At 40.8% G+C, this 26,920-nt stretch overlaps 2 protein-coding genes across 2 annotated transcripts in view; one reads left to right on the plus strand and one right to left on the minus strand.

Moving 5' to 3' along the window:
- TMEM165 (transmembrane protein 165) overlaps positions 1 to 26,920 on the plus strand; it is a 777,160-nt gene that overhangs the window by 408,732 nt on the left and 341,508 nt on the right. The window lies entirely within an intron of this gene.
- KDR (kinase insert domain receptor) overlaps positions 17,535 to 26,920 on the minus strand; it is a 47,522-nt gene continuing 38,136 nt past the window's right edge. Inside the window, exons 27-30 of the mRNA XM_050790524.1 lie at positions 26,629 to 26,780; positions 21,572 to 21,671; positions 20,992 to 21,077; positions 17,535 to 19,246 (exon numbers count right to left, since the gene is read on the minus strand). Coding sequence (XP_050646481.1) covers positions 19,024 to 19,246; positions 20,992 to 21,077; positions 21,572 to 21,671; positions 26,629 to 26,780 — 561 coding nt within the window. The 3' untranslated portion in view covers positions 17,535 to 19,023. The remainder of the gene's footprint in view (positions 19,247 to 20,991; positions 21,078 to 21,571; positions 21,672 to 26,628; positions 26,781 to 26,920) is intronic.

The following is a 26,920-nucleotide window of genomic DNA, read 5'->3' on the forward strand; positions in this document are numbered from 1 at the left end:
GAGGCCATCTTGTAGGCTGCCTACCACAACCCATTTAACTTTTCCATAAACCCTTGGTATGTGAGAACTATTTGATCTACAAGTGACAGATGAGGAAATTAAATCAAGAAAACCTCAAAAATAAAATGAAAATCTCCAGCATCCCATACATCTAATAGAAATTCCAGAGAGAATAGAAGAGAGGCAATATTCAAAGAGATTACAGGCGAAATTTTTTCTGAAAATAAAGAAATAAGACCTCAGGTTGAAGGAGAACACTATGTCCTAAATAACATAAATAAAAACAAATTTACAACTAGGTTCATTGCAGTAGAATTATAAATATTAAACTCAAAAAGAAAAATCATGAAGTTGCAGTTAACAGTTAAAGGAAAACCAACTATCTCCAAAGAAAGAGCAATTAGATAGGCAGCAAACTCTTCATTAGCAATAATAGGTACCAGAAGACAATGGAATGATAGTTTACATTATGAAAGAAAATTTTTAACAAAGAATTGTGTAACAGGCTAAACTATCACTTAAGAGTAAAAGTGAAATAAAAACATTATTAGATTAACAAAGGTTAAGGAATTTTTTTATGTGTAAATCCTCATAGAAAAGAATGTATCCAAAAAGAAATTGAAACCAGAAGAAATGTAATGTATAAGTAATGGGGAACAAAGAAAACATGGTAATTGTTGTTAAGTTTAAATAAAAATTAATTTTTCAAAAACAAAACTAATTTTAGATTTTTTTTTTTTTTTTTTTTTTTTTTTTTTTTTTTTTTTTAGACAGAGTCTCACTCTGTTGACCAGTCTGGAGTGCACTGGCTTGATCTCAGCTCACTGAAACCTCTGTCTTTCAGGTTCAAGTAATTCTCCTGCCTCAACCTTCTGGGTAGCTGGGACTGCAGGCACGTGCCACCACACCCAGCTAATTTTTGTATTTTTAGTAGACCTGGGGTTTCACAATGTTGGCCAGGCTGGTCTCAAACTCCTGACCTCAAGTGATCCACCCACCTTTGCCTCCCAAAGTGCTGTGATTACAAGCATGAGCCACCATGCCCAGCCTAGATAATTTAAATTCTAGTTAAAAAGGGGATATGGTTTGGCTGTGTTTCCATCCAAATCTTATCTCGAATTGTAGTTCCCATAATTCTCACATGTCATGGGAGGGACCTGGTGGGGAGTAATTGAATCATGGAGTTGGTTACCTTCATGCTGTTCTCGTGATAGTAGTAAGTTCTCATGACATCTGATGGTTTTATAAAGGGCTTTTCCCCGTTTTGCTTGGCATTTCTCCTTCCTGCCCCCATGTGAAGAAAGACAGGTTTGTTTCCCCTTCCGCTATGATCATAAGTTTCCTGAGGCCTCCTCAGCCATGCTGAGCTGTGAGTCAATTAAACCTTTTTCCTTTATAAATTACCCAGTCTTGGGTATGTCTTTACCGGCAGTGTGAGAATGGACTAATACACATGGAAAATGGATAAGGAGATAGTTTAATGTTAACTTATTCTGGAGCCAGGCACAGTGGCTCATGTCTGTAACCCCAGTACTTTGGGAGGCCAAGGAGGGAGAATTGCTTGAGGCCAGGAGTTCAAGGCCAGCCCTGGCAACACAGCAAGACCCCATGTCTACAAAATGTAATTTAAAAATTAGCCAAGCATGGTGGCATGCACCTGTGGTCCCAGTTACTTGGAAGCCTGAGGCAGGAGGGCAGGAGGATTGCTTGAGCCCAGGAGTTTGAGGCTACAGTGAGCTATGATAATGCCACTGCACTCCAGCCTGGGTGACAGAGCAGGACCCTGCCTCAAAAAAAAAAAAAAAAAAAAAAAAGAGAGAGAGAGAGAGAGAGAAATACATTTAGATTGTTTCCAAATGTTTACTATTTTAATAATGCTACTAATAAAATTTTCATACAGACAGCCTTCTCCCTACTTTTGCTTAATTCAGTTTAATTCCTCAGTATAAATTCCTAGGAATAGGAATTCGTACACATAAATATTTTTAAGGTTTTCAATACAGCTGGACAAATCCATGCTCTACCTAAGGGGCTTTCCTAAGGTATTGTACCACTTGCTGATAAATTAGCAATAGTTGTTAAGGATTTAGAAATGTTCTTAACCTTAATTCTGCCTCCAGGAATAGATCTCCAAAAGAAAATAAATTGACACAGTGAATGTTTATCAAATCACTATTTATAATAAAGAAAACCTAGACAAGAAATAAATGTCAAACAACAAAAGATAGGTTATTACTGCACATTTCACAATGGAATCCTGTGTGACCATTGCACAGTGGCATGTGCCTGTAGTCCCAGCTACTGGTGAGGCAGACTTGAGCTGGGAGGGTTACTTGAGCCCGGGAGCTCTGGGCTATAATACACCGTATGATCATCTATCTGCACCAAGTTCAGCATTAATATGGAGCAAGGACCACCAGGTTGCCTAAGAAGGGGTGAACCAACCCAGGTCACAAACCAAGCAGGTCAAAATTCTCATGCTGATCAGTAGTAGGATCACACCTGTGAATAGCCACTGCACTCCAGCCTGGGCAGCATAGTGAGACCCCCATCTCTTTAAAAAAAAAAAATCAGAATTTAGAAGAGTATTTAATGTTTACATTGTATCTTTAGTGAGAAAGTAGATTTATAAAACATCATATATATTATTATCTCATGATATTTATACATATATGTGTATATATGTATGTATGTGTGTATATGTATATCTACGTGTGTATTTATATAAAGATATATATAATCATATATAAACATATAAATATTAAATAGCTATATGCATAGTATAATGATATATATGGTTAGATGCCAAATATTAATAATGTTATCTCAAGGTAAAAAGTAGTAAGTGATTATAATATCTTGAATTTTTTTTCTCACAAAGAACATATAGTACTTTTGTGGCCCGAAAACAAAGCAGTGAAAAGAAAAATGAAACCGAACATTTCACTCTAGTTCAACTCATCCTCATAGAAATGATACCCTGGTGAGCACTGGGTTGCCTAATCTCATCTGTACTTCCTTTTGCTTCACAAGGAACCCCAATTTGTTTAGGCACACAGTCAAGGGCTTCATGGTGAAGCTTTAGGCTTAGGCCATCCCACCCCAAGTTCCAAGAGAAACCCTGATTGGTCTAAGGATAATCCCATTCTCCTTGCTAGTGGCAGAGTTAGCAATGGACCACCTCTGACCAGTGAACTGTGAGGTGAGGTCTGAGGTAGGGGTGAGAGCTTCTGGGGATCATTTGCTTGCTTCTGAGAGAAAGCTCAGGATGAGATGGTATCTCTTCTTCCTCCAAATTTATGTGTTTTGACCAAATGCGGCCATTTTGCTCCCTGTGTGATGCTGAAACTGCCACTGAAGGCAGAAAAACAAGAGATCAGAAAGCCTGGGTCCTTGAAGGTTTCACAGAGCTGCTGATTTCAGTAAGACTGAAGCCCGCTCTACCTCCAGACTTCCTGCTTTGTGAGGTGATAAGTTTTCTTATTGTTAAAACCAGTGTTTCCCAACTTTTGCTATGACTCAGAATCCCTACGGGGATTTAAATAACACTGATCCCCAAGTTTTCCTAATGTAAAGTCAGGGTCTTCAGAGGCCAAGCACTCTGAATCAGGGTTTTCTGTTAGTGACATCAGAAAGCATCTTGACTGATATAGACACCTTTGAGGATATCTCCACCATTTTTGTTGTTGTTATTATTGTTGTTTTGGGTTTGTTTGTTTTTTTTTAAACCTTCAAAGCAGAGATTTGCTTTGAGATTTTCACACCTAGGTTCCTCCTGGAACTGAGACCTTGGCTTCTAAAATGCAGCATTATTGATTTCTTCTGTTTCCCGGGCCTTTATAACAAAACCCATCCAAAGCCAATTCCAGGTGACTTTGGATATTTGTGACACATTAAGGATTAAAGATGTGAAAGAACCTGCTCAGTCATTTAATAAAAGTATATATTTTATGTTTTCCAGAAATACTTTGTAAAGAGTTACCTTTTTACTGTATTTTTAGCAAATATTGAGTTTGGGTAGGACTGTCAAATGAATACAGTATTTAAATATCTCATGGTTTTGGTTGGTACATTGTGAAAAGTACAGGCCTTTACAATCTTCATACCTTGGGTTTCTATAAATTTCCAACAAGCTTCAAAAAGTTTTTTTTATGCAAGTACATCCTTAAAATCATGTTTAGCAGAAGGCTATTATAAATAGTACCTGTTTAAAAGAGGGTTCAACAAGCTCTCGGATATCTACTGCAGCATCACTTCTTATTACACACCATTGAAAGTACCATATCTAAACAGTTGGTGGGTGCAACGGCGTAACAAAGCTGTCTCTTGAGATAAATAGTGAAAAAAAGCAGAGAATCCCAAATGAGAATGACAACTCCAAACTGGTCCGCCACTCTCTCTGCCCTGGCCCCGGGAGTACACTTGCCTGAGGAGACAACCATGCACCTTTCAGGCACTGACACTTCCCAGTCACGGCTGTACCATCAGCACAAGCTGTGTGCTACCAATAAAACATAATAAGCCAGATCCAAAAACCTCACGATTACTGTGGGAACCCGGTCAAGCCCACCACACTACGGATGGTGTTTGTGCCATTAAACAGCAAGTAAGTTAATAATTGCAGCAATTTATCTCAATGCTCCCTGCTGCTTTTAGTGCTTAACTCAAATGTAACGTTCACCAGCTTCTGCCAGTAGGCAAGAGGGAGAGCTTTATCAGAAAAAGTAAAGATTGCTTTGTGATTATTATTTTGCCTTAGGGCAAAGCTATCCTTAAGTGTCCCCACACAGCTCCTGGTGGGACGTTATCTCCTGAAGGCTCTGGAAATGAGCACCATGGCATTTAGAAGATTTCCATCCATGCCTGCCCCACCCCACCCCCAACACACTTTTAAAAAATTGAATACGGTGCTGTCTTAAATCACAGAAAATGGCAATTGATAAGATATAGAGTAAGCTATATTTTCTTCCCAGCAGAGCCTGGCTGACCTGGGCACTCCCTGCTCCAGACCTACCTGGTCCTTGCTTAGCCGCAAAGGCCACTTACTGTCTTGCCATCCTATGTGTATCGCTCACCTGGTGTGTAAAATGTTCAGGACTGTCATACTGTCTCCACGTATGGACTCAGTGTTTTACAATACAGAGCTTAGTTCTTGCAGACTAAGAACCCAGCAGGTTGTAGAGGCCAGGAGTAGCCTGGGACTAACTTTTAATTGAGTGTCTGGTGGGAGAATCTTTTGTTGTTTAAGAGAAATCATTTAAGCTTCCACTTAAAGTGATTCTGCCCCTAGGCATTTTTTTTCATCACATGTCAGTGGATTGAAAATTCAGATAGCATCTTAAAGAAAGCAGTGACATCACAGTTTGCCTCGCGTGAATGTAAATTGTATTTGCAAAGCAGATATTTTCAGTAGTCAAATATTTCTGAATGAAAGATGCATGGAGAAGACCAGAAGAGAAAGAGAATGTCAACTTGCGAAAAGTTCGTATCTGTGTAACAACCATCTCCCCAGAAGCAACTGCTGCTGCCCAGGCTCCCACACTCTCCAGAGAGCCTTCTACTGGAGGGCTAACTGGCCAATTCAAAGGAAAGAACCTTTCTCAAGATTTTACTTCTTTTTTCTTTTTCTTTCTTTCTTTTATTTTTTCTGAGATGGAGTTTCACTCTTGTCGCCCAGGCTGGAGTGTAATATCATGATCTCGGCTCACTGCAACCTCTGCCTCCCAGCTGCAAGTGATTCTCCTGCCTCAACCTCCTGAGCAGCTGGGATTGCAGGTGCCCACCACCATAACTGGCTAATATTTGTATCAGTAGAGATAGGGTTTCATGATGTTGGCCAGGCTGGTCTCAAACTACTGACCTCACGTGATCTGCCCGCCTCAGCCTCCCAAACTGCTGGGATTACAGGTGTGAGCCACTGTTCCCAGCCAGATTTTACTTTAAAATCCTGAATTTTAACTTGTGATAATCTCCCCAGCATCCCATCCCAACTGTTGGTTATTTGTTTGAGAAGTCTCATTTCTATAAAATATTGAAGAAATCCAAAGATGTGATAGCAAGTGCTTTTCACAACTGCTCTGTGCTTTCACCATCTCAAAAAGTTTCCCAAACAATGTAAAGTTAATTATGACGTAAAAGCCCCAGTGAATTTCCAAAGATCAGGCTAGACCAGGCAAAGAGAGAATATATAAAAGAACATATTGTTATAAGCTCTGTCAATACATCTTTGTCACTTATTTTTGGTTAGTCTTGATATCAACTGGAATCTGAAGAATGGCAGATTTTTCCACAAGGCACTGAGAAATGTTACTAATGAGCCCCAAATTATTTGTTACCATCATAAATTCTGAAATCAGTTTCTAGAGTTAAAACCCAGATCTACTACTTACTAACTATGTAAGTTCGGACACATTAAGTTAACGTGTCTAAACCTCAGTTTCTTCATCTGAAAAGTGGTGATAATATCAGTGGCTAGCTCATAGGGTTGTTGTGAGAAATATATTAGATAACAGGTATGTAACTGTGTATTACTCTGCCTAGTGGAATTAGCTCAATAATCTTAGGTTATTATCATTTTTGTTATTATTATTAATATTAAATCAGTGGAAATGACATTGGCTCATGAGGTGAAAGCCATTTAGTAACTGCTTGGCTAGAAATGAGACCTAGAGCCTCCAGACTGTTAACCCCATGCAAAGCTACAGCTTTAATGGGCTTGCCCGGCATCCATTGGCTGTTCTGCGGGGGAAGCAACCTTCACCAGGATCCGCTAGCACTTCCATGCAACCTAACATCACAGTGCCAAACCCTGGAATTAGCAGAAAACACTGAATGGCTGCCATACTGTGACTTCTTCAAAGCTGACTTTATTATGGAAATAAAAGTCCTGAGGGCCCTTGGTCATTCATGTCTGTGGCTCCTCCATGTCCTGTTTCCTTAGGACCCCGTAAATTCACCCTCCTGATCCATCACTAGCTGCCATTCTAATGATCTATCAGGAAAAGATACCTGCCATTGACTCGATTTCCCTGGGGTGTTCTCACAGTAATTTATGAACCAGCCAGAGTGCCCTCTCCTCACGGACTTAATACGCTTAACAGCTAATTACATCTGTGTAGGGATTACACTTTACATTGTCCAGCGTTATGAAAACAAACCCTGGGCTTCCTCAGATTCCCTTAAATAGTTCCTTATCTCTAAGGCTGTGATCCTTATCAGTGCCATATGTTTGAGGGCCTGTGCAGTTTCCAAATGATCCCAGGAAAGTCTTCTGGGGTCTAATTAGTCTACAGGCCGAAGGACAGGCCTGAACAGAGTCCTATCCTGAACTAGAAACCAGCAGGCCAAAGCCAAGGGGGAAGATTCCTTCCTGCCTTCTATCCTCCATAAACCAGTCAAAGGTCGAGGGTCCAGGCCCAGATGACCACACGTCAGTTCTACTCACAAAGTGACCAGCACGTCCGACGTCAACCTTCATGCAATGTGGAGCTTGGGTGCTCAAGTCCCAGGGGATCATGGGACATCTTTAGCCAAAGTCAAAGTGAAGTATTTCTCTTTCCCAAAAATGCTGTGGGAGGACTATTACAATAGTAACACTTGTGTTTAAAGGATAAAAGTCTTTGGCTTTTTAACACAAGCTAGCTAAACCCTTCCAACCCCCAAGGAAACAAGTCAATGCTGCTGGCTTCCTTTTGCCATCATGGCAAGGGAGGTCCCCACAGGGAAGCAAATTTGCCTCACATACTATTTTCTCAAGGCTTGGGAGATTCCCAGGCTTGGCAGACACTAAAAACACTCCTTCCCTTGGCTTATAACAATTCAGCTAAAGACCTTGTCTTAAGAAACTCATGCAGGGAGGTGATGCGGAGTGCAAAGGGCAGGAAATGTCTCCCTGTGTGAAGAGCCTGGAGCAGAGGGGCAGGCTGTCGCTTTCCAGCCTGTGACTCACAGAGTCACTTCCCTGCTTCCCCCATCCTGGACTCGGCTCCTCGGCCACTGTGTCTCAGCTCCTCTTCCTGTCTCCATTCCGCCCAGACCCCTGAACAAAGCAGAAGTCTGGAGTCCACAGCAAAGACTGAAGTGTTGTGTATATATTTGGGCGTCATCTGTGGAAGCAGCTATTTTGAAAACAAAAAATAACTTTCCTGCCCTCAGAAGAATTTGGTGAGCTCTTAGAAGTGTTTCATTTAACCATTTGAGACAGAAACGTTGGTTATCACTCATTGGAAAAAGAGAGGTAGACACCCTGCATTCATTTTCATTGATCTGTAATAATAGGTAACGCAGCCTCTCGGGTTGGCCTGGTGGATAATTGCTCCACTCTAGAGCCAAATGGCCCTGGATTTGATTCCCTACTTGTGTGCCCTAGTTCTCTCATCAGCAAAGTGGAGAAAACACATTTTCCTCATAGAATTATAGCAGAATTGACATCTTCACCACAGTGATTTTGGCTGGGCACTGTGGCTCACGCCTATAATCCCGGCACTTTGAGAGGCCAAGGAGGATCACTTGAGGCCTGGGCAACATAGCATGATCCCATCTCTACAAAAAAAAAAAAAGGTAAGGCATTTATTGCTTGTTATGTGCCAGGCACTGTCCTAAGTGCTTTACATATAGTATTTTATTGAATCCTCACAACAACCTTATAAGGTGTGTATATTATTATCTCCACTTTATTAATGAGGAAACTGATGCTCTGAGAGGTTGAGTAAGTTGCACATGACCACATAGCCACTAAATGGTGGATTCAAACACAGGTCTGTCTCACTTGAGAGCCCAGTTGCTTGGTGTCCAATATGCTAATGTAAAAGGGAACTTGAACTTGGAGGCCCCCTGGTCCAAATGCCTCCCTGACTCCTTAACTCCTGGCAACTTCTTAACTCCTTTCCAGCAGCCTTGCAGAGCAACCTCCTCTTACTCCAGGAGGGGAAGAACCTGAGAGACATAAAGGAAAGTGCATGTGATTGGGAATCACATGATCCAGGGTCTACCATTCTCATGGTTTCTATCCATTGTCTAACTTTGCCCTTTGGGAAGACCAAAAAAAGCCAGAATGCTTTCCTTGAAAACCTCTTCATATATTGAAAGAGAGCCCTTGCCCTCAAATCTTCCCCTTTCTACTTCCAGCTTCCCAACCATTCTTTCTGTAAGACCACCCCGGTCAACCTCTACCGGGTATGCTGCAGCTTGTCAAGTTAACTTCTTAAATGTGAGTGCGAGCATTGAGTATCAGAATCCAAGGGGGTCTGACCAGCTTGTAGACAAATAGGATAATTCACTTTCTTGTCTCTACTTGTTTATCTAGTTATACAGTTGAAAATTTCCTTTGCTTCTTTGGAAACCCAATCATATTCTGAAAACACATTCACCAAGAGTCCATAAGTATTTTTGTTCTTGCTGGTGTCAAGGAGAGCAGCTTAAAGATACTAAAAATCAATTTGCTGAGGGTCAACTAGCTAAAATTCAGTTCACCAAATGACCAATTTTATCATTGCATTCCACAGCTATTTATTGAGGGCCTACTATTGTTAGGCACTGTTCTAGGTCCTGGGCATAAAGCAGTCAACACAATAGACAAAACTTTCTAGAATTTCTCTAGCCACTTTTGAGTTTTTCTGACTCCTTTGGAATATCATTTTAAATTTTTTCAATATTTGCACGTTTTTACCATTCTTTCAATGATGCCTCAACTGGCAAATAAGACTTAATTTTGCATCTCTACCAATTGGTGAGAAAAATTCAGCACTTCAATTGATGTGATCAGTTTGAGTCCTTCTATGGAATTTTCATATTAATGGAAAATATGTAACATAATTTTATATGAAAATTGATAAATTTGAATAAGTCATTGAAAATGATAAAATATATTTATGAAAGGTTTAAGCCTACATTCCTCAACTTTTGGAAAATGAAACTTCCATAAATCCTGCTATGAAGGCAGAGTGAAAATCAGTCCATAAAAACTTCATAGAACTCTTCAATTCAAGTTGCTATAAACTTTATAAATAATTTTGAAGAATTTTGGTTTATTGATCAGTTTAATTTGTTGAGTTAGTCATTAGGCAAATTGTTCATTTGACAACCTGATCTTTAGTAAATTGATCATTGGCTAATTGATTTTTGGCAAACTGACATAACTAATCAGCAAACTAATCAACTTAAATCTGTTTCTATGCCTTGTGTCCCACTCCAAAATTGTTGCAGAAATATCAAATAAATTTATTTGATGCAGCCTTTGAATCTTGACTAGTGAGCTCTTTCTGAGTCTTGACTATTATACTTCAGCCTCCCCTGGCACCTGTCACCCAGCAATTTGTTCTTCATGCTATGAAAGTCTTTGTGCAGGTCTTTTAACCAAAGGAAGCAAGAAGAGCAGTATATTTCTTTGAAGGCCTCCATGCAGTTTGCTGAGGGTAGGTTAACTGACAATCTTTGAAAACTGTTGTTCAACAGGATATGTCTACCACACTTCGCTACTGCTAGCATCATCACAAGAATATAAAAGTAGCTAAGCTTTCTTGAATGCTTGCCACATATGAAGTAGTGTACTACCTGCTTTACACACATCTCATTTAATCTTCATCCAGATGAGGAACATAAGGCACACATAGGTTAAGTAACTTGCCCAAAACCACACAGCTAGTGAGTAACACACTTTTTCCTCTAGAAGTTAGATGTTTATTACAACGCTGAGCTTTTGTGTTCAGTCATTTTTTAGTGGAATTATCTCATAGGTAAAGCTACCCTAAAGATGGGAGTATTGAAGCCAAGACATATTGACTAAGACAGTTTAAGGTCCGGGTCACCTTAATTCGTACCTGTCATTTGGCTGGTTGATTTATTACAGGATGCATCTGCTCACTGCATGCCATCAAGAGAGATCTCATCCTGGCTTTTATCTCAAGTAAGAACATGTGCCCCATGTCTGCAGTAGACTGGATTCAATCCTGGTATGTGTGACCTTTCATACTGAGGCTTCAAGCCTTAACTGCCCATCTTCACTTGTAACATGGTGATAACGGCACCTAATGCAAGGGCCTTTGCCAGGATTTAATGAGAAAATATATGAGGCTCAATGCTTAGCGTGTGGCAGATGATCAATAGCAGTTCTCCACCCTTCCAGCTGCTCACGCCTGAGTGACTGCAGAGCTACTTAGATGCCTATCACCATGAAATAGAGAAAAATAATGCAAATTAAGTTCATTATATATATTTGTTTTTAAATTCTATTATGCTGTGATTAAACTTGCTCCAGCATATCTGTTGTCCAAAATTAATGCTCACTGGTATTTTTTTAAGTGAGCATTATTAACTAATTAACTAATTTTGTAAGAGCCAACTTAGGAATGGATTCTGGCATAACATCTTGCTCGTTTGTCAAAGAAGCAATAAGCCTTCCTCTAGTACAAAAGGTCACAGGAAAAAAAGCTGGACCAAACTCTGAAATTCACTGATGAATAAGATGATAAGAGAAGAATGAGGATGCTTTTTTCTCTCTTCATGACAGATCCTCAAGGTAATTTGCCAACCATATTAGACAGAGGAACAGGGGAATGGCAGAGCAATACATCATGGTCTATCCACAATGATTGAATTGAGAGAAAATTCATTTCTGTTGACCCAAGTACAGGCTGTTGAAAAGATTCTGAAGGTGATTTATACAGGAGTACAATTTGCTTGGTGAAACAGGTGTATTTGTGAACTGTTGTGTGTTCCTTGATAATGTTTTTGAAATCCCCAGGAAAAAAATCATTATATGAAACAATCCCTACTGAATAATTCCTGGTAAAACTAATGAGATGATAGAATGTATTCTTTCTGTACTCTGTATGTTCATCCATTAGAAAAGTAAAATGCAGCACGAGCACGGTGGCTCAAGTCAGTAATCCCAGCACTTTGGAGGGCAAGGCGGACGGATCACTAGAGGTCAGGAGTTCAAGACCAGCCTAGCCAAATTGACGAAACCCTGCTTCTACTAAAAATACAAAAATTAGCTGGGTGTAGTGGCACACACCTATAATCCCAACTACTCAGGAGGCTGAGGCAGGAGAATTGCTTGAACCTGGGGGGCGGAGGTTGCAGTGAGCTGAGATCACACTGCTGCACTCCAGCCCAGGTAACACAGTGAGACCCTGTCTCAGAGAAAAAAAAAAAAGTAAATTAAAATGCAGAACAGTAGTATAAAGGACAATGCAGCACTACTTAACGATTACACCAAAGATTCCTTCCATGTTTCCATTCAGTCCCTGCCAACATAGAGTTCTTCCAGAGCAACAACACAATCTCATCTTGCTTTACAAGTGAAATGCAAATTTTGCAACATGAGGTGAACCAGACAATAAGCTTAATTTCCTCAGCCTTCTGTAAGAGGGTTCTTACCTGGGTTTTTCCCATGAGCTCCCTGACTCTAAAGTCAGCTTAGGTGCCTCCATGGTAAATCTATGCATTCCAATACCTAAAGAGGTTCCTGAACTCAGATCTTTACGTAAGAATGACTAAATAAAGAATAACTGAGCCAATAGTGAGAACTATGCTCGATTCATCAAAGTAAGACCATAAAGATACGTAGACTGTTCTGGAATAAGAGTGGCCCTCCTCCTCTCTGTGGTTTTGCTGATAACCCTTAACCCATGAACCTAAGGAAATAAGTTTGACCACTGCCTAATAGGTTGTCTGGCACATAGTAAATCCTTGACAAACACTTGTGGAAATCATTAATGAGACTCTTTTTGTGCATCCTACTCTGGCCTACCCACCTGGTCTGCACTGTGATACCTTGCAATATCTTGCTTGGAGTCTCAATTACTTAAATGAGTTCATATTAACCAGTTTTGTAAAAGAATGTCTGACACATTTAATCATGTTATAGATGCAATTAAATATAAGCGAATAAATATATATACATTAAATATTACTCACTTAAAGTTTAGTATTAAGGGCTGAATCTGGACGTGACACTTGGTTTCTATGGAAGGCCTTGCTTTTCCCCACTATGCGTTTTGGGATGTCTGCCAGTTTTCTTGTTAACCTGGGGAGTGACTGTGAGATATTGCTGTTCACTTCTGTCTGGCTTGAGTTCTCTGCCTTCTATCTGGGTTTTCATTCCAGTTATGTTCTCTCTGTGGCAATGAATGGAATGTTTTCAATCCCCTTTGTCAGGATAAGTTATTTCAGCTTAAAGAGATCTCCCACGCAAAGCACCAGAATCGCGTTAAACCTCTCCTGGTAACGTTTGTTCAGAGGGCTCCTGGTGAGTCATTCCATGCCTGGATCCTGTGAGCCGCACATAGACCCAGAGTCAGACATTGTGAAAGTACCTTTAACTGGAAGAACTCAACCCACAAAATGATCTTTCTACAAATACATGTGTTTTCTAACTAAAATCTGAAATCATGAAAAATGTAGGAAACAAGCTAGTTTGGCATTATTGCAAGTATAGGTCCTGCATCATGTGATTAAGAAAGGATAATTTTATGAGTCAGTGAGCCTTGATGGCGTGCATTTCTTTGTTCTTATTGTGCTAAAGGAAAATGACGGGTTGATTTCCAGAGATATAGCTAAAAGGAAATGTGGCCACAAGTGTCTAGCTGTTCATGTCCCTGCCCATTAATTTTCTTTAGAGATAATCAAAGCTTTTGTATACATTTACACTGAACAGTAAATATATAATGAAATTTTTTTTGAATCGCTGTCTTTCCTGAATTTATTCCCTCAAAATATTATTTTGTGAAGAAAGGAAAAGATAAACAGAGCAATAAAGGAAACAAAGTTGGAGCAAAAACCATTTTCTTATTGTTTTTCTACTGCAATCTCTAAAAGTTGACAGCTTCAAACAATTAAGCTATGAGGGTCCTCCATCACCAGTTTTTGGTAAGTACACTGATTATATGTTCTAAAGTGCTTGGCGTGAACAACAGGTGAGTATAAAGTAAAAAATTAAGCCACATATTTTCTTTTCATTTTTTTATTTTTAAACAAAAAAAATTCAATAAAGTGCTGAATTTAATATCTTGGAGGCATTAAGTAATTACAGGAAAGTCATATGTGTGTTATAAAGCAAATAAAATCTACGGTGCAATTTGATGTCTTCTCAGTAACATTCACTTGATATCAACCACAGTTTACTGTAAACCTTGTCTTATCAGTAGTCTTCATTAGAATACTTTTTCCTAACTCAGATAATTCCCTCCTTATCTCTGAGTTAGACCTCTCCTGGAGCCAGTGTGTTCTACTACCAGAACTTCAGGTCAACTTGACTGTTAATTTCTCTCTGGGTTACTCCTCCCAGATTCTGCCACTTTTCTCCATTTCAATCAAAAGACAGAGTAAACCGTATTTTACCATTTTAATTTCTTTAACACCTAAGAGCAGTCTGTAACTTTTCCGAGAGTTAAACTTAAATTTGCTTTGACAAAAACACTACAGATTTTTACTTATGCCTAAACCCTTAAATGGAAGAGATTCATTTAGAAAATGCAATCTTATAAAAATGTGTTAGAACCCCTCTGAGCTGTGTTCACTGCATACCCAAGAATACATGGACTTGCCCAGTGCCCTTAAGGCAAAGGCCCATGCAAATGAGGAAAGATGTATATGAACAGCTATTTTTTTCAAAGATTTTAGCTTTCTGGGTTTGCCTGCATTTTATCATCTGCTAATAAATATCTGAGTCAAAGGTAGAAAGACAGACATGCTGGGGGTACAGGAAAATTGGGTTAAGTCAGCAACTAGAAAGTTGTGGGTTGTGGTTTTTTGCTTTTCTTCCTTCCTTTTACTGAAGAGGGCAAAGGAATGTTCATTGATAGGAAAACCTAATCTGGGGTTTAGCTCTCACCTCTCCTGCTGGGGTTGGGGGTGCAGAGAAGAAGGTGAGTGGAGAGAGAAATGGAAGGTGAGGAGACAAGAGGGTTTGAAGGGAGGGAGAGGGACAGAAGTGGATCAAGGGAGTGAAGGAGAGAGGGCAGGAGCCAGAGGGAGAAACAGTAGCCTCACCTAAAACACATCAAAAGCCTCCAGGGAAAGCTTTGAAAATAAGACCCTGCAGGAAGCACTTTCAGAAACCACAGATTTTTTCTTCAATACAGGGGCAAATGAGGAGAAAAAAAAATGCTAAGAACAAGAGGCATGGAAGACAGAAAAGAGAGGAAGAAGGCCAAACCTCACCTCCTAATCATTCTGCCTGAGGTGCTGAAAGCATTTCTTAATAAAGTGTGAAGTTTCAGCTAAATCCAAATTTCTGGCATTGGAAGCAATGCCAGGAGCCACTTATGAAAAAGAAAATCTTCTCTTTTTCTTAAAGTGAAGAAAATCCTGTGTTTTCGTACAAGATCTTCTCCATCCCAAATAACCTAGACTCTTCCACTCATTTACTGAAAGAGACGGTAACAACAGTAACAGATGAGGAACTCTCTGCAAGGACAGCCTGACCCACAGTTTACCGATGTCCTTCAGGAGACCCTAATGTTCTCATCCTCGATCTGGAAGTGCCATCCCCAAGAACACACAACAGCAACAGCTCCACCCTTCGTAACATAGCTGTGCAGAACATCTCAGTAACATGATCGTTTTGAACCATGATACAATAGAGTTGTTGCCAACCATGGGGAAAACAGAGATATTTAATAAACGGTGCTGCCATGATTGAAAATCTGCTTGAAAAAAAGAATAAAGTTAGACTGCTATTTCCCTTTGCTCCATATATGAAAATAATCCCAAATGGATTTAAATGCAATAAAAGAAGAAAATTTAGAATTGGAGGTTATTTTGGAATTGGGAAGACCTTCCTTAATAAAATTTTTTTAAACCTAGGAGCCATTTTTTAAAAAGAGAGAGAGGCATATTTGATTAGACAAACATTTCAAAATCTTGTATTAAAAAAATCACAAAAATTCGGTCAGGCGCGGTGGCTCACGCCTGTAATCCCAGCACTTTGAGAGGCCAAGGCAGGCGGATCACGAGGTCAGGAGATCGAGACCATCCTGGCCAATATAGGGAAACCCCGTCTCTACTAAAAATACAAAATATTAGCCGGGCACAGTGGCAAATGCCTGTAGTCCCAGCTACTCCAGAGGCTGAGGCAGGAGAATGGCGTGAATCGGGAGGTGGAGCTTGCAATGAGCCGCGATAGCGCCACTGCACTCCAGCCTGGATGACAGAGTGAGACTCCGTCTAAAAAAAAAAAAAAAAAAAAGAATCACAAAAATATAAGGTCACTTATTTGGGCCAATAATTTATTAAATAACTCCTCCTACTGAATTCGGGTAATAGTCATTCATTCAAAATGGCAATAATGGATCTTATGTTCTAACTCTGTGAGTGCAGTGTAGAATATTATTAGAGACTGTAAATCTGGTCCATGCCTCCCTGCACTGCCATGGGTCTGATCACCTGTCTCTGGGTCTTTCACCCTGAGTTTCATGACTGGCTATTCTAACAGATATGAAGTGCACATATCTCTGTTTTAACAATCTCAAAAGTGCTCAGAATATAAAATGAAAAAGTGTGGGAGTGTGTGTGTGTAGGGGTGTGTGTGGGAGTGTGGGTGTGGGGGTGTGTGGGGGTGGTGTGTGAGTGTGTGGGGGTGGAGTGTGGTGGATGTGTGTGGGAATGTCTGTGGGGTGGGTGTGTGGGGTGTGTGTGTGGCAATGCGTGTGGGGGGGTGTGACTGTGGGAGGGTGCATTGTGTGGGGGTGTGTGTGGGGTGTGGGGTGTGGGTGTGAGTGTGTGGGGTGTGGGTGTGAGTGTGGGGGGTTGGATGTGTGGGTGTATGTATGGAGGGTGTGGGTGGGTGGGTATGTGGGGGGGTATGTGTGTAGGGGGTGTGCGTATGTGGGTGGGTGTGGGTGTGTGTTGGTGGGTGTGTATGGGTATGTGTGTGGAGGGTGTATGTGGGTGTGTGTGTTGGTGTGTGTGGGTATGTGTGTGTTGGTGGGTGTGTAGGTGTGTGGGGATGGGGGTGAGTGTGAGGGGGGTGTGGGTGTGAGTATGGGGGAGTTAGATGTGTGGGTGTGTGAGGGTCCTGGGGAGAGGTGTGGGTGTTGGGGGGTGTATGCTTGGGCGGTGGGTGTGTCTGTGTGTGTGTGCATGTGTGTGAATTATTTGTGATGAAGAAGAAGGAAGGAGCAGTTAAACTTTAAACCAGACATACTTATCCTCAAAATAGTTGTGGTGATATTATACCCTCATACTTTGTACTACAAATACATTTACTGGTTTGTAAAATATATAACCAGGTTATGAAAATATCCCTTATAAGAAGAGTAAGAAAACCAGTAAAAATGTAAAACAACTGCATGGAAAATATGTCTGATTGCTTCTTCTCCATTTTATTTTATTTTTACCTTTTTTCTTTAAGATGGAATCTGACCATGTTGACCAGACTGGTCTTGAACTCCTGGGCTCAAGCGATCCTCCCACCTTGGCCTCCCAAAGTGTTGGGTTTTTAGGTGTGAGCCACTGTGCCCGGCCACCCCTCCTCCAGTTTAGAAATGATGGGTACGGTAATGCAACCTTGCAAAGGGTTTCAATGTTCAACCTTCAAGTTTTTCAATGTTTTTTAATAAAATGACATCGATTGCTGAAAGCATTATGACCTTTGTTATGCTACATAATACTGATACAAAATGTGAATAGTACAAAGTTCATTATATATAATATAAGGCTTTAATATATTACATTTGTTTCTACATAAACAGACTATAAATATATGTGCCATAGCATGTCTTATAGTCATTGTTCCCAGCATTTCACACTATGGTACCAAACAAAAAACACATTTTCTTTTTTGAAAAAAAGGACAGAAGAAGGGCAAAAATCAGTAGAAATAGCTCTATATGTTAAAAGTCTAAACAATACAATAGATGTTATAATTTGGGCTATAAAGTAATTTTGAAGTCTGGCTAATAATCATTCAGAGAGTGAACAAACTCTCTGGAGTTTGTTTACTGGAGTGTAGAGGTTTACTGGAGTGTAGAGGCCAAAAAACTAAAATCCTGATGGGTTGTGGGGTGAGAGTGGGTTGGGGACGGGGGGAAGAACAAAAGGGTAAAATCCTTCCTGAAGCTTTGACACTACACACAGCTTGACATTGAACCTCCCGCCTTCAGTCTCAGACATATCACATCAGGATAGAGATGAGGGTATTCATCCAGAAGAAACCAGAAGCTGGTTTGTGCAGTCAGAACTCTTCAACACGGCAGGGAGCCTCGAGCTGAATGTCCTTACTTTGTGGTGTTCTGAATAAAGGATCAGCCTGAGAGACAAGGAGCCAGAGCTGCATAATTTCCTTCCTGGGGCTTGGCCAGGAGACACGTAAGGGTCTGGAAGGAACTCTCATTAGGAGTCGGAAACAGCACAAGGAACTCTCCTTCAGCCCAACTGCGAAGAACACGCAACCTTCTAAAACCAGAAACCCCATCTGAAGCCTTTACATTTCAGAACAGACCCCATGCCCACCTCCACCGGAGCCAACACAATGCATTTGCAGGCTCCAGTACTCTCTCAGAGCAAGCTAATGTTAGTCTTCCTTTCTGTCAATCTGAATTCCACACTTAAGGCTTGGCTTGGGACCGACGTCCTAAACAAAGCCTCTTGGATAGACTGAGCCCTGCAAATCCTTCCCATCTGCAACACCCCAAACACTTACATTGCCTGGTTTATCTTCTAGTTTTACAGAAGTGTCAACTCCCCAGGTACTGCTACTTCTTTGAGGATGGGGCCATTTCTTGAACGTCTTTGTTCTAACCCATGGTGAGACCCGCAGTAGGCAGCATGATAAATGCTTTTTAAATGAATGAAAAAGAGGATCAGGTTAACACTGGGAGAATACACGGACACATTCTTGGGTCACAAGCCTCTTCCAGGATATGCCTAGAAGACTAGCTCCCTGCAGTCCGAGGTCCTTTTTTTGTTGTTGAAATGAAAATCAAATGCGGCTACTTCCTGCTGGTGGAAAGAACAACACTTGAAAATCTGAGCAGCACCTCTTATGTGATGTCCAGGAGTTGGGGGCGTGGGTGCTTCCTTTTAAACAGGAGGGGAGCTCAATGTGGTCCCCGAGTCAGGCTGGAGAATCTGGGCTGTGCTGCCGGTTTGCACTCCGATCTCTATCAGCTTTAAAAGTTCTGCTTCCTCACTGGAGTACACAGTGGTGTCTGTGTCGTCGGAGTGATATCCGGACTGGTAGCCACTTGTCTGGTTTGAGCCCTCAGATGCCACAGACTCCCTGCTTTTGCTGGACACCATTCCACTGTGGAAGAAATGGCAAGCAAATGAGTTGGCAGAGAGAAGACAGTTCTTTTGCTGACCCCAGCCCCCTGTCTCTCCCAGTTGTTAATCAGCATATCAGGTTTACAGGGACAAGGTCTATTTTCAGGTACTCGCATGAATTAGTAGTTGCAGATAAATCCTCTTATTCAGGTCCAAGTCTTTCAAGCCTCAAATGAGATGAAAGGCAGTTCTCCCGAGTTATGCAAAGGCCCCAACCGATGGAACATGTTTATGGCCTTGCAGATTGACAAGTTTGTATACAATGACAGGCGCAAAGGGCCACTTGCATGATATTCAAGGAAACTGGGATGTTCTGAAATTACACTTGTGCTTTTTCCATTGTGGCAATTTGGGAACTACGGGGCATGTGTATGGTGGTAATAAAGTTCTTGAGCAACTTTAAACTTTAATAACTTGAAGCGTGTGTGCAGTCAAGCCAGATATGTCAAACGCTGCTTTTTACTCATCAAAACCACATTCCTTGGAAGGACTGAGGACCCCAGTCACTCAGCAGCAACTAGAAAATGTTTTCAATGGCATGGAATCCTGACAGATGGTAATCATGTCAAAGCCTAGAAATGTAGGCTGTGTTGATCTAAAATTTCAGGATTTACATTTTCACAAACCATTCTAAGGTGTTTTTTCCCGGTAATAGGTGTTTTACCCAATTTCTTCATGTTAAAACTGCAAAAAGGAATTTTAGTAACTCATGTTTATACATAGTTTAAAAGTTACTTCAAATAATGAGAAATACAAGTTTTTCTTTCAATTCAACCCCAACAAAACTAATGTAGGTGTCTTAAGCAATGGCATGGCGAGCTGCACATGATACTTGCCAAATAAACATTTTTTTAATTAATGAATGAAACATACCATTGACTTTCACAACTTTTTACCTTGGGCCTTAAAGAAAACAATAAAATAGCACAATGACACCTTTTAATGTGGTGGGGTTTCTTTTGTTTGTTTTCTTTTTGGTATGAGCATTATTCAAAAACCCATGAGTATTCCCATTTTATATAAAAGTTAGATAATAAGCAGATCAAAACCTCCTCTATTCTTACCTTTAGGTAAGAATACTCTAGCAAATAAACTCCAGCAAATACATAACTACACTTATCCTATTATTCTTATAAATATAGATTTTCATTTATTTATTATGTTAAGAGAACATACACGTATTCAAGACAACTACAAATTCCTACTGAACCACAGAGTGGAGATTATATTTAAAACTCATTTTAATACTTTTCCCACAACGAAATACTTACGAATTCAGACAATAATATTTAAATGTCTCAAACAAATAGATATTGGCTTATTTATATATCATACTTCTTAAGCACAGAGGCACCCATTTGTATACAGACTTAAAAATTCTTCAGAGTCCACAAAGATTGCAATCATATTGACAGCTTTAGGGATCACATCCAATCACTTTTTCATTTAGCCATTACTGACTACAGTAACTATACTCAGAAATTCCCTAGTATTCATGAATTCTCATAAAAATTGACCAAATTCTCTAATTTATTTCAGATTATTTTTAGATTTGTCACTTAATTTTATCATGTGGTTTGTTTCCTTCTTTATTTGTTAAATTGATGTTAATTTCTCCAAACAACAAAGACCCCATAGGGAAAAGTCTGCACTTATATTGAAAGTCCTAAGTTGCTTCCAAAAATTCCTATTGAAATTTGTCTTTTTAATGTGGCTGAGTCTTACCTAAAAGATGGAGCTAATTTGGTTCTGTCTTCCAAAGTTTTCAGCTCTTCTGAGGCAAGAACCATACCACTGTCCGTCTGGTTGTCCTTTTTCAGAGACAATGAGATGGCACAGTTAATTGAGCATATAAAATGACCAACTATTTAATTAAGGTGATTTCTCAACCCATCTATCATGACTATCAAATAAGGTCCTGTGGAAGAACATAAAGGTATAATAGCCACAAATTGTCCAAGCTACAAAAGGAAGCAACTGCTTCCTATGAGTAGACACAGGCCAGGGAGAAGAGAAAATTTTCACATCAGCAGCTGAGAATGCCTGTTACCATTGCTTTCTTCACCATGACACTACTTGCACTTTAGTGAAATTGGTCAGAAAGCTACACTGTCTTGAACCTTGGACCAAGGACTTTACTTATGTAAAACACAGAGTTCCATCTCCATAATGACCCCATGATACACACACTCGAGGGCAGCCTTCTAATGAGGCTCCAAGACTTCAATGCTTAGGCTAATATTTATCTAACTAGTGTTTCATCCTTTGTATTATTTCTAAGACTATTTTTAAAAGATGTACTTACATCTGGGATTACTTTTACTTCTGGTTCTTCTAATGGGATGTCTTCAAATGTTTTTACACTCACAGGCCGGCTCTTTCGCTTACTGTTCTGCAGATACTGACTGCAAAAGAACAAATATTTATATTTTATTGGTGGTATATTTGACTGCAGATACCACAAGTGATACCTAAGTTCATTATCTTTCAACCACAAACTTAATAGCAACCTTCAAAACATCCTTTAGAAAAACAAAACAAAATAAAAATCTTTCTCTGCTAGCACACATGGAAGGCTTAATTTCCTGAGAAAGTCCATTTAAAAGTATAATATAACTGAGGAGTCTCGATGAGCCTGTTCTTTTGAACCCTACTTCTGAGGTCCAGTCCTGGACTAAAGACAACAATAGCAGAGGGAGTTATCAAGTGCCTTCTACTTGGCTTCCTGATTGCATAGGATTCCTCCATCGAGCTCTGGATATATTACCGAGTGTTTCATATCTGTCTGGCTATCTCCCGGGAAATTTTTTCTGGATAATGCTCACAGAGCAACCATTCAATGAAAGATAGGCAGAGGAATCATCTGAAGGTCTCCTTAAAGGATACTGAACCCAGCAGTGATTTGAAGACAACCTCTTCCTTTTCTGTGTAACAGAGGCTTAGTGTGCAAAGGGAAGGTGGACTGAGTCTCACTGTCCCCTCATTTTTGCCCCCAGAGTTGCTGTCTCAGGAAAGAGCAGTGGTTTAAGAGTAACAAGATATTTTGCCTATTTCAGAATCTACCACTGACTGCAGAAACTTGAGAAAGTCATGAATATTTCCGTGACCCTCTTTTCCCATCTGAAAGATGTGTTGGCAGTAGCACTCCCTCCCTAGCTCACGGAGATGTTGGAAAAATGAATGACATGGAGAATGTTGGGCTTATTGTTCTTAGGAAGAATAATGCTCTCTCAAACAAAGCTCATTTTTCTCCTTTGACTTCCAAAGCTTCCTTCAGGAGTCCAAATAATAAGACTTTTCGAACAACAGATCCTCTCCTTCTTGGGAAGGCTCCTTCCCGGCCATGTGGCTTTGGGTGAGTCTAGTTGATGCTATCAAAATCACTTACAGCCCAAGTGAGGGAAGGGAAGTCCTACTCACTGGGAGGACCCAACGAGACAGAAAATACACTCTTCATTCCTATACCAGCCTACTTCCCGCTACAAGCAGCCTTCTGGAACACGCTGCATAGACCTTGGGCCACAGGAGAAGAATGGAAATTAAATCTCTCTCCCCTACCCCAAGAGGCTGGTTCCTCCCTGTACAGAGAGGAGAGAATGAGATTTACAGGTGACACCCTCACTCAGGAAACTCCACAAGTTAGAGGATATGATACACAGGGTGCGATCGAAGGCTACTTTCTTGTAAGTCCAACCCCTAAAAGTAATGGTTGTCAAAAGCTACTGGTACCATAGTCAATCATTCCTGCATTCACTTGTTCAGGAAGCCCTCACTGATAATCTGCCACATGCCTGGCACTGTGCCAGATGCTGTCTAAGCAGCATTTCATGACGTGTTCACCACGGTACCACTCTAGGGGTGAGTATTACTATCCCAGCTTTTCAGATAAGGAAACCAAGGCATAGGAAGGTCAAGGAACTTATCCAAAATCACATAACTGGAATGTTTGGATTATTATTTTGAGGGCAATGGGGAGCCACTGAAGGATTTTAAGCATGGAATTGACAAGATCAGATATGCCCTTTAGAGAATTGACTGTGGATTGAAAAGAATAAGACTAGAGGCATAAGAACCATGAGAAAAATACTGCACTTCTTCAGGAGAAAGAAAGGCAGCTTGGCTAGAAAAATGGAATGCCCATGAGGTTTGGAGACATGGGTTCATTCTAGAGATATCTAGGGGATAGAATCAACTAGGGTTGGCAAGTTTGGAAAATAATTTAGCTGCCTTAGAAAGGACAGCTCCTTAAATTCTTAATCCAGTAATTTTTTAAATGGCATGATCCTTTCATGATTGACAAAGCATTTCCACAGACCATGGTGCATCTGTTCCTCCTAAAACGGAGAAATAGGTCTTTTAATTATTTCCCCTTTAGAGATGAGGGAGCCAAGGATTAGGGAGAAAATGGCTAATAAAGGGTAGAACTGGGACTCAAACTTAGGCCTTCAGACACCAAAGCCCATGTGAAGTTTTTGTTTTTGTTTTACTCTACTCCATACAGACTCCCTTGGAAGAGTATCAGGAGGGAAAAGAAAGAAGAAAACAGCAGACACAATTGTTCAAGCCGTTATTAAGCACCCAGTATGTGAACGGCGCTGTTCTCCTGTCATGCATGCACTGATCACGCAGTAGCAGGGTCAGGGGTGTAAGTGTGGGATATGAAACAGACAAAAAGTGCAGAAAGGACAGTCCCACTTCAAGCAGCCTAATGGTGGAGCCAAATTCAGGAATACCTAGCTAGCAGGCTATCCCAAGCATCAATCTACAAGAGCCATTTAATCATCACTAACCATTAACCAAAATGAAGAAAATAGTATGCACCAAAACCTTTCTCTAAGAAAGTACTACAAAGAAATTTTTGATAAGCTGCTTGATGTGGGAGGTGAAACTCCCAGAGAAAATGACAGCGATTGCAGATGGTCCCCAAACTGCCCTCAAAGGAAGATGAGTCCAGTGAGTATGTGCTTTCTTGCAGGAAGCATGCAAACTTGAGGCCAGAACTGATCCACAGGGGAAATTAGAGACAAAGCTAAGTCTAGACATGAGTGGTCCCTCTCTAAATAAATGCTAAGTAAATATTTTTCAAATGGTTTAAAGGGGCCGCAAATCATGAGGCTAGCTCCCACAGTGACGTCTCTGTCCAGCTCTATTTATAATGCAATAGGATTGAAAATTAGAAGGAGAAAGACTGCTCAGCTTTTGTACTTGGCCAGAAATGCATAAGAGGATGGAACAAGCCCCCTGAGAAGTACCCCAGCCTCAACTCATTCTCCCCAGAGAAACAGAACCCCAGGAGAGCAACAGAATGAAGCATGCCATGTGCAAATGCCTCTATCTGCTTCTCTTCGAAACCAGATGACTAAAATGTGACCATGAGTTTTATTTTATAAAAAGGAAAAAAGGTGGAGGAGGTTGAGAGGAGATGCAGACAAAAGACTCCAATTTTCATTTTATTTTTTAAATTATGGTAGGATGAAAGAGAAACTGGACTGGAAAAACCAATTCAAAAATCACAGACAGAAAATAGGAGCCAGGCCTGTGCTGGGAGAGTGGTGTCACATTTGTCCACGCTTCTGGGGATAAATGTTAGCAGCCCTTTTATATATCCAACATCGTATTTGGTGCTTCCATTACACAAACATGATTTCTTCTCCTTCTCAGCACCATATGCAAAGCACCCGGCGAGCCAGGAGGCTGCTAACTCGGATCATCACTCTACTTGGTCACAGAAAACACAGGGAATATAGTTCATGATCAAATGGCTTTCCGATAAAGGGGGAGGCAATAATGGTGTGTGGGGAACAATTGTCACACTAAAAGGCTGGCTGAACTTGAACTGGAAACGTGTAAACACAGGAGTGGAACTGTAGTCTCATTTCATTACTGTTTCTCTCTGAGGGCCCTCCTTGGCATGGGAGGAAACAACATGGACTCAGGTGTCAGAGGAACTGGATTCATCTCAAGGATATGATTTTAAGCAGCTCACTTAATAGGTATCTTTTACTGAGTGCTTTCAAGGGTCAGGTGCTTGGAAATAGATTATATCTTACAACTCTCAAAACAGCCATTTTCCAACAGCACCATTGACCTTGTCTCATTTCACAGATAAAGAAACTGAGGCAGAGGGTAGATGATTTGCCCCAAGTTTCACAGTTGCTACAAGGCAGACTTGGGGGTCCCACTCAGTTTTATCTGACTCTAATACCTGATCTTTAACCACAAGTTTGTACTGCCCTCAGGTAACAGAACTGAGCCTTGCATTCAATAATACATAAAAAAAAAAAGATTATTGTTTCTACCTTGCCTGACTCTGAGTGTTATGATGTTGGCAACATCTGATAATATACGGCAAAGTTCTTTAAAAATATGCCTAACGCTTTTGACTTCGGTGGAACAGTCAGCTCACTTGCTGGCTTCTAAGCTTTCTTCCTTCCAATCAGTGTTTCTGCTGCCCTGCACAACTCTAGGAGGCAAACTGTCCACCAGTTTCTCCTTAGCATCCCTGCCATGTGGCAACCTGGCCATGCTCTGGACATGAGAGAGCTCCCTGCCCCTCCCTGCAGCCCGGGCACACTCTGGCTGGCAGGCTGGACCCATGCTGTCAGGGATTCCATTAAAGCAGGAAAACATCCAAAGGGGTTGGGAAAGAAACAAAGCAAAGTGAAGTAGTCCCAGCCTTAGTAAAGGGCAATTTTAATATCATATTGTAGAAAACCACACCAACTCTTTCCTTATGCACAGGTGCTGGGAGAGAGAAAAAAGAAAGCTGCCTTCAGAACCCCTCTGCAAACCAGGAAAGGACCGCAGTGCATGTGTTTTACATAAGCCCAGACTTCCCGCTATGCAAATAAAATACTGAAAATCAGACGTGGGAGGGGCTCCTGAGATGCAGCATCCAGTCTAATTCAGGACACAGACCCATGGCATTCTGTATCCTTGCCAGAGAGCCATAAGTGTGTTCTCATGCATGCACAGAACTCTTCCTTTCTGAATCTCTCCTAAGCCATTTAATTCACATTAATAAAAGCATACATGGGGATAATTTAAATGCAGATGTCTTTGTAAAACTGGTCTCTTTATTCCGGAGATTAGCAAACTGTGGCATTCCAGCTATTGCAGCTGCAGGGCTTGGAATTCTTAAAGGCAATGCTGTGGCAGCAGCGTGGGCTACAGATGGGAGGAAGCACACCTACCCAGGCCCTCTTCTAGGAGCATTCCCCAGGATGTTAACCTCAGGGCTAAGGTTATGTGGAAGTAGGATACAGCAGCCTTAGACATGGTCTTCCTTCCACTTCCAATCCCCCTCCCCGAGATGGCCTTGAAGTTACCCTCCCCCAGGGGATGTTAGGCCATATACTGTACCTGATTCCTGCTGTGTTGTCATAATGGAATTTGGGGTCACATACTTCCTCCTCCTCCATACAGGAAACAGGTGAGGTAGGCAGAGAGAGTCCAGAATCCTCTTCCATGCTCAAAGTCTCTGATATCGGAAGAACAATATAGTCTTTGCCGTCCTGAAACAATAAACACAGAAGACTGTTGTTATGGCTTCAGTTCTTCAAGTGCCTTTTCATTAAAAACAAAGGGCACAGGGGCTTCTTGGCTACCTAGGGCATGTGGCTTTCATATCTGAACACAGAACTTTAAGACAACA

Source organism: Macaca thibetana, chromosome 5, assembly GCF_024542745.1.
Source record: "Macaca thibetana thibetana isolate TM-01 chromosome 5, ASM2454274v1, whole genome shotgun sequence".
In the NCBI taxonomy this organism is placed as follows: Eukaryota; Metazoa; Chordata; class Mammalia; order Primates; family Cercopithecidae; genus Macaca; species Macaca thibetana.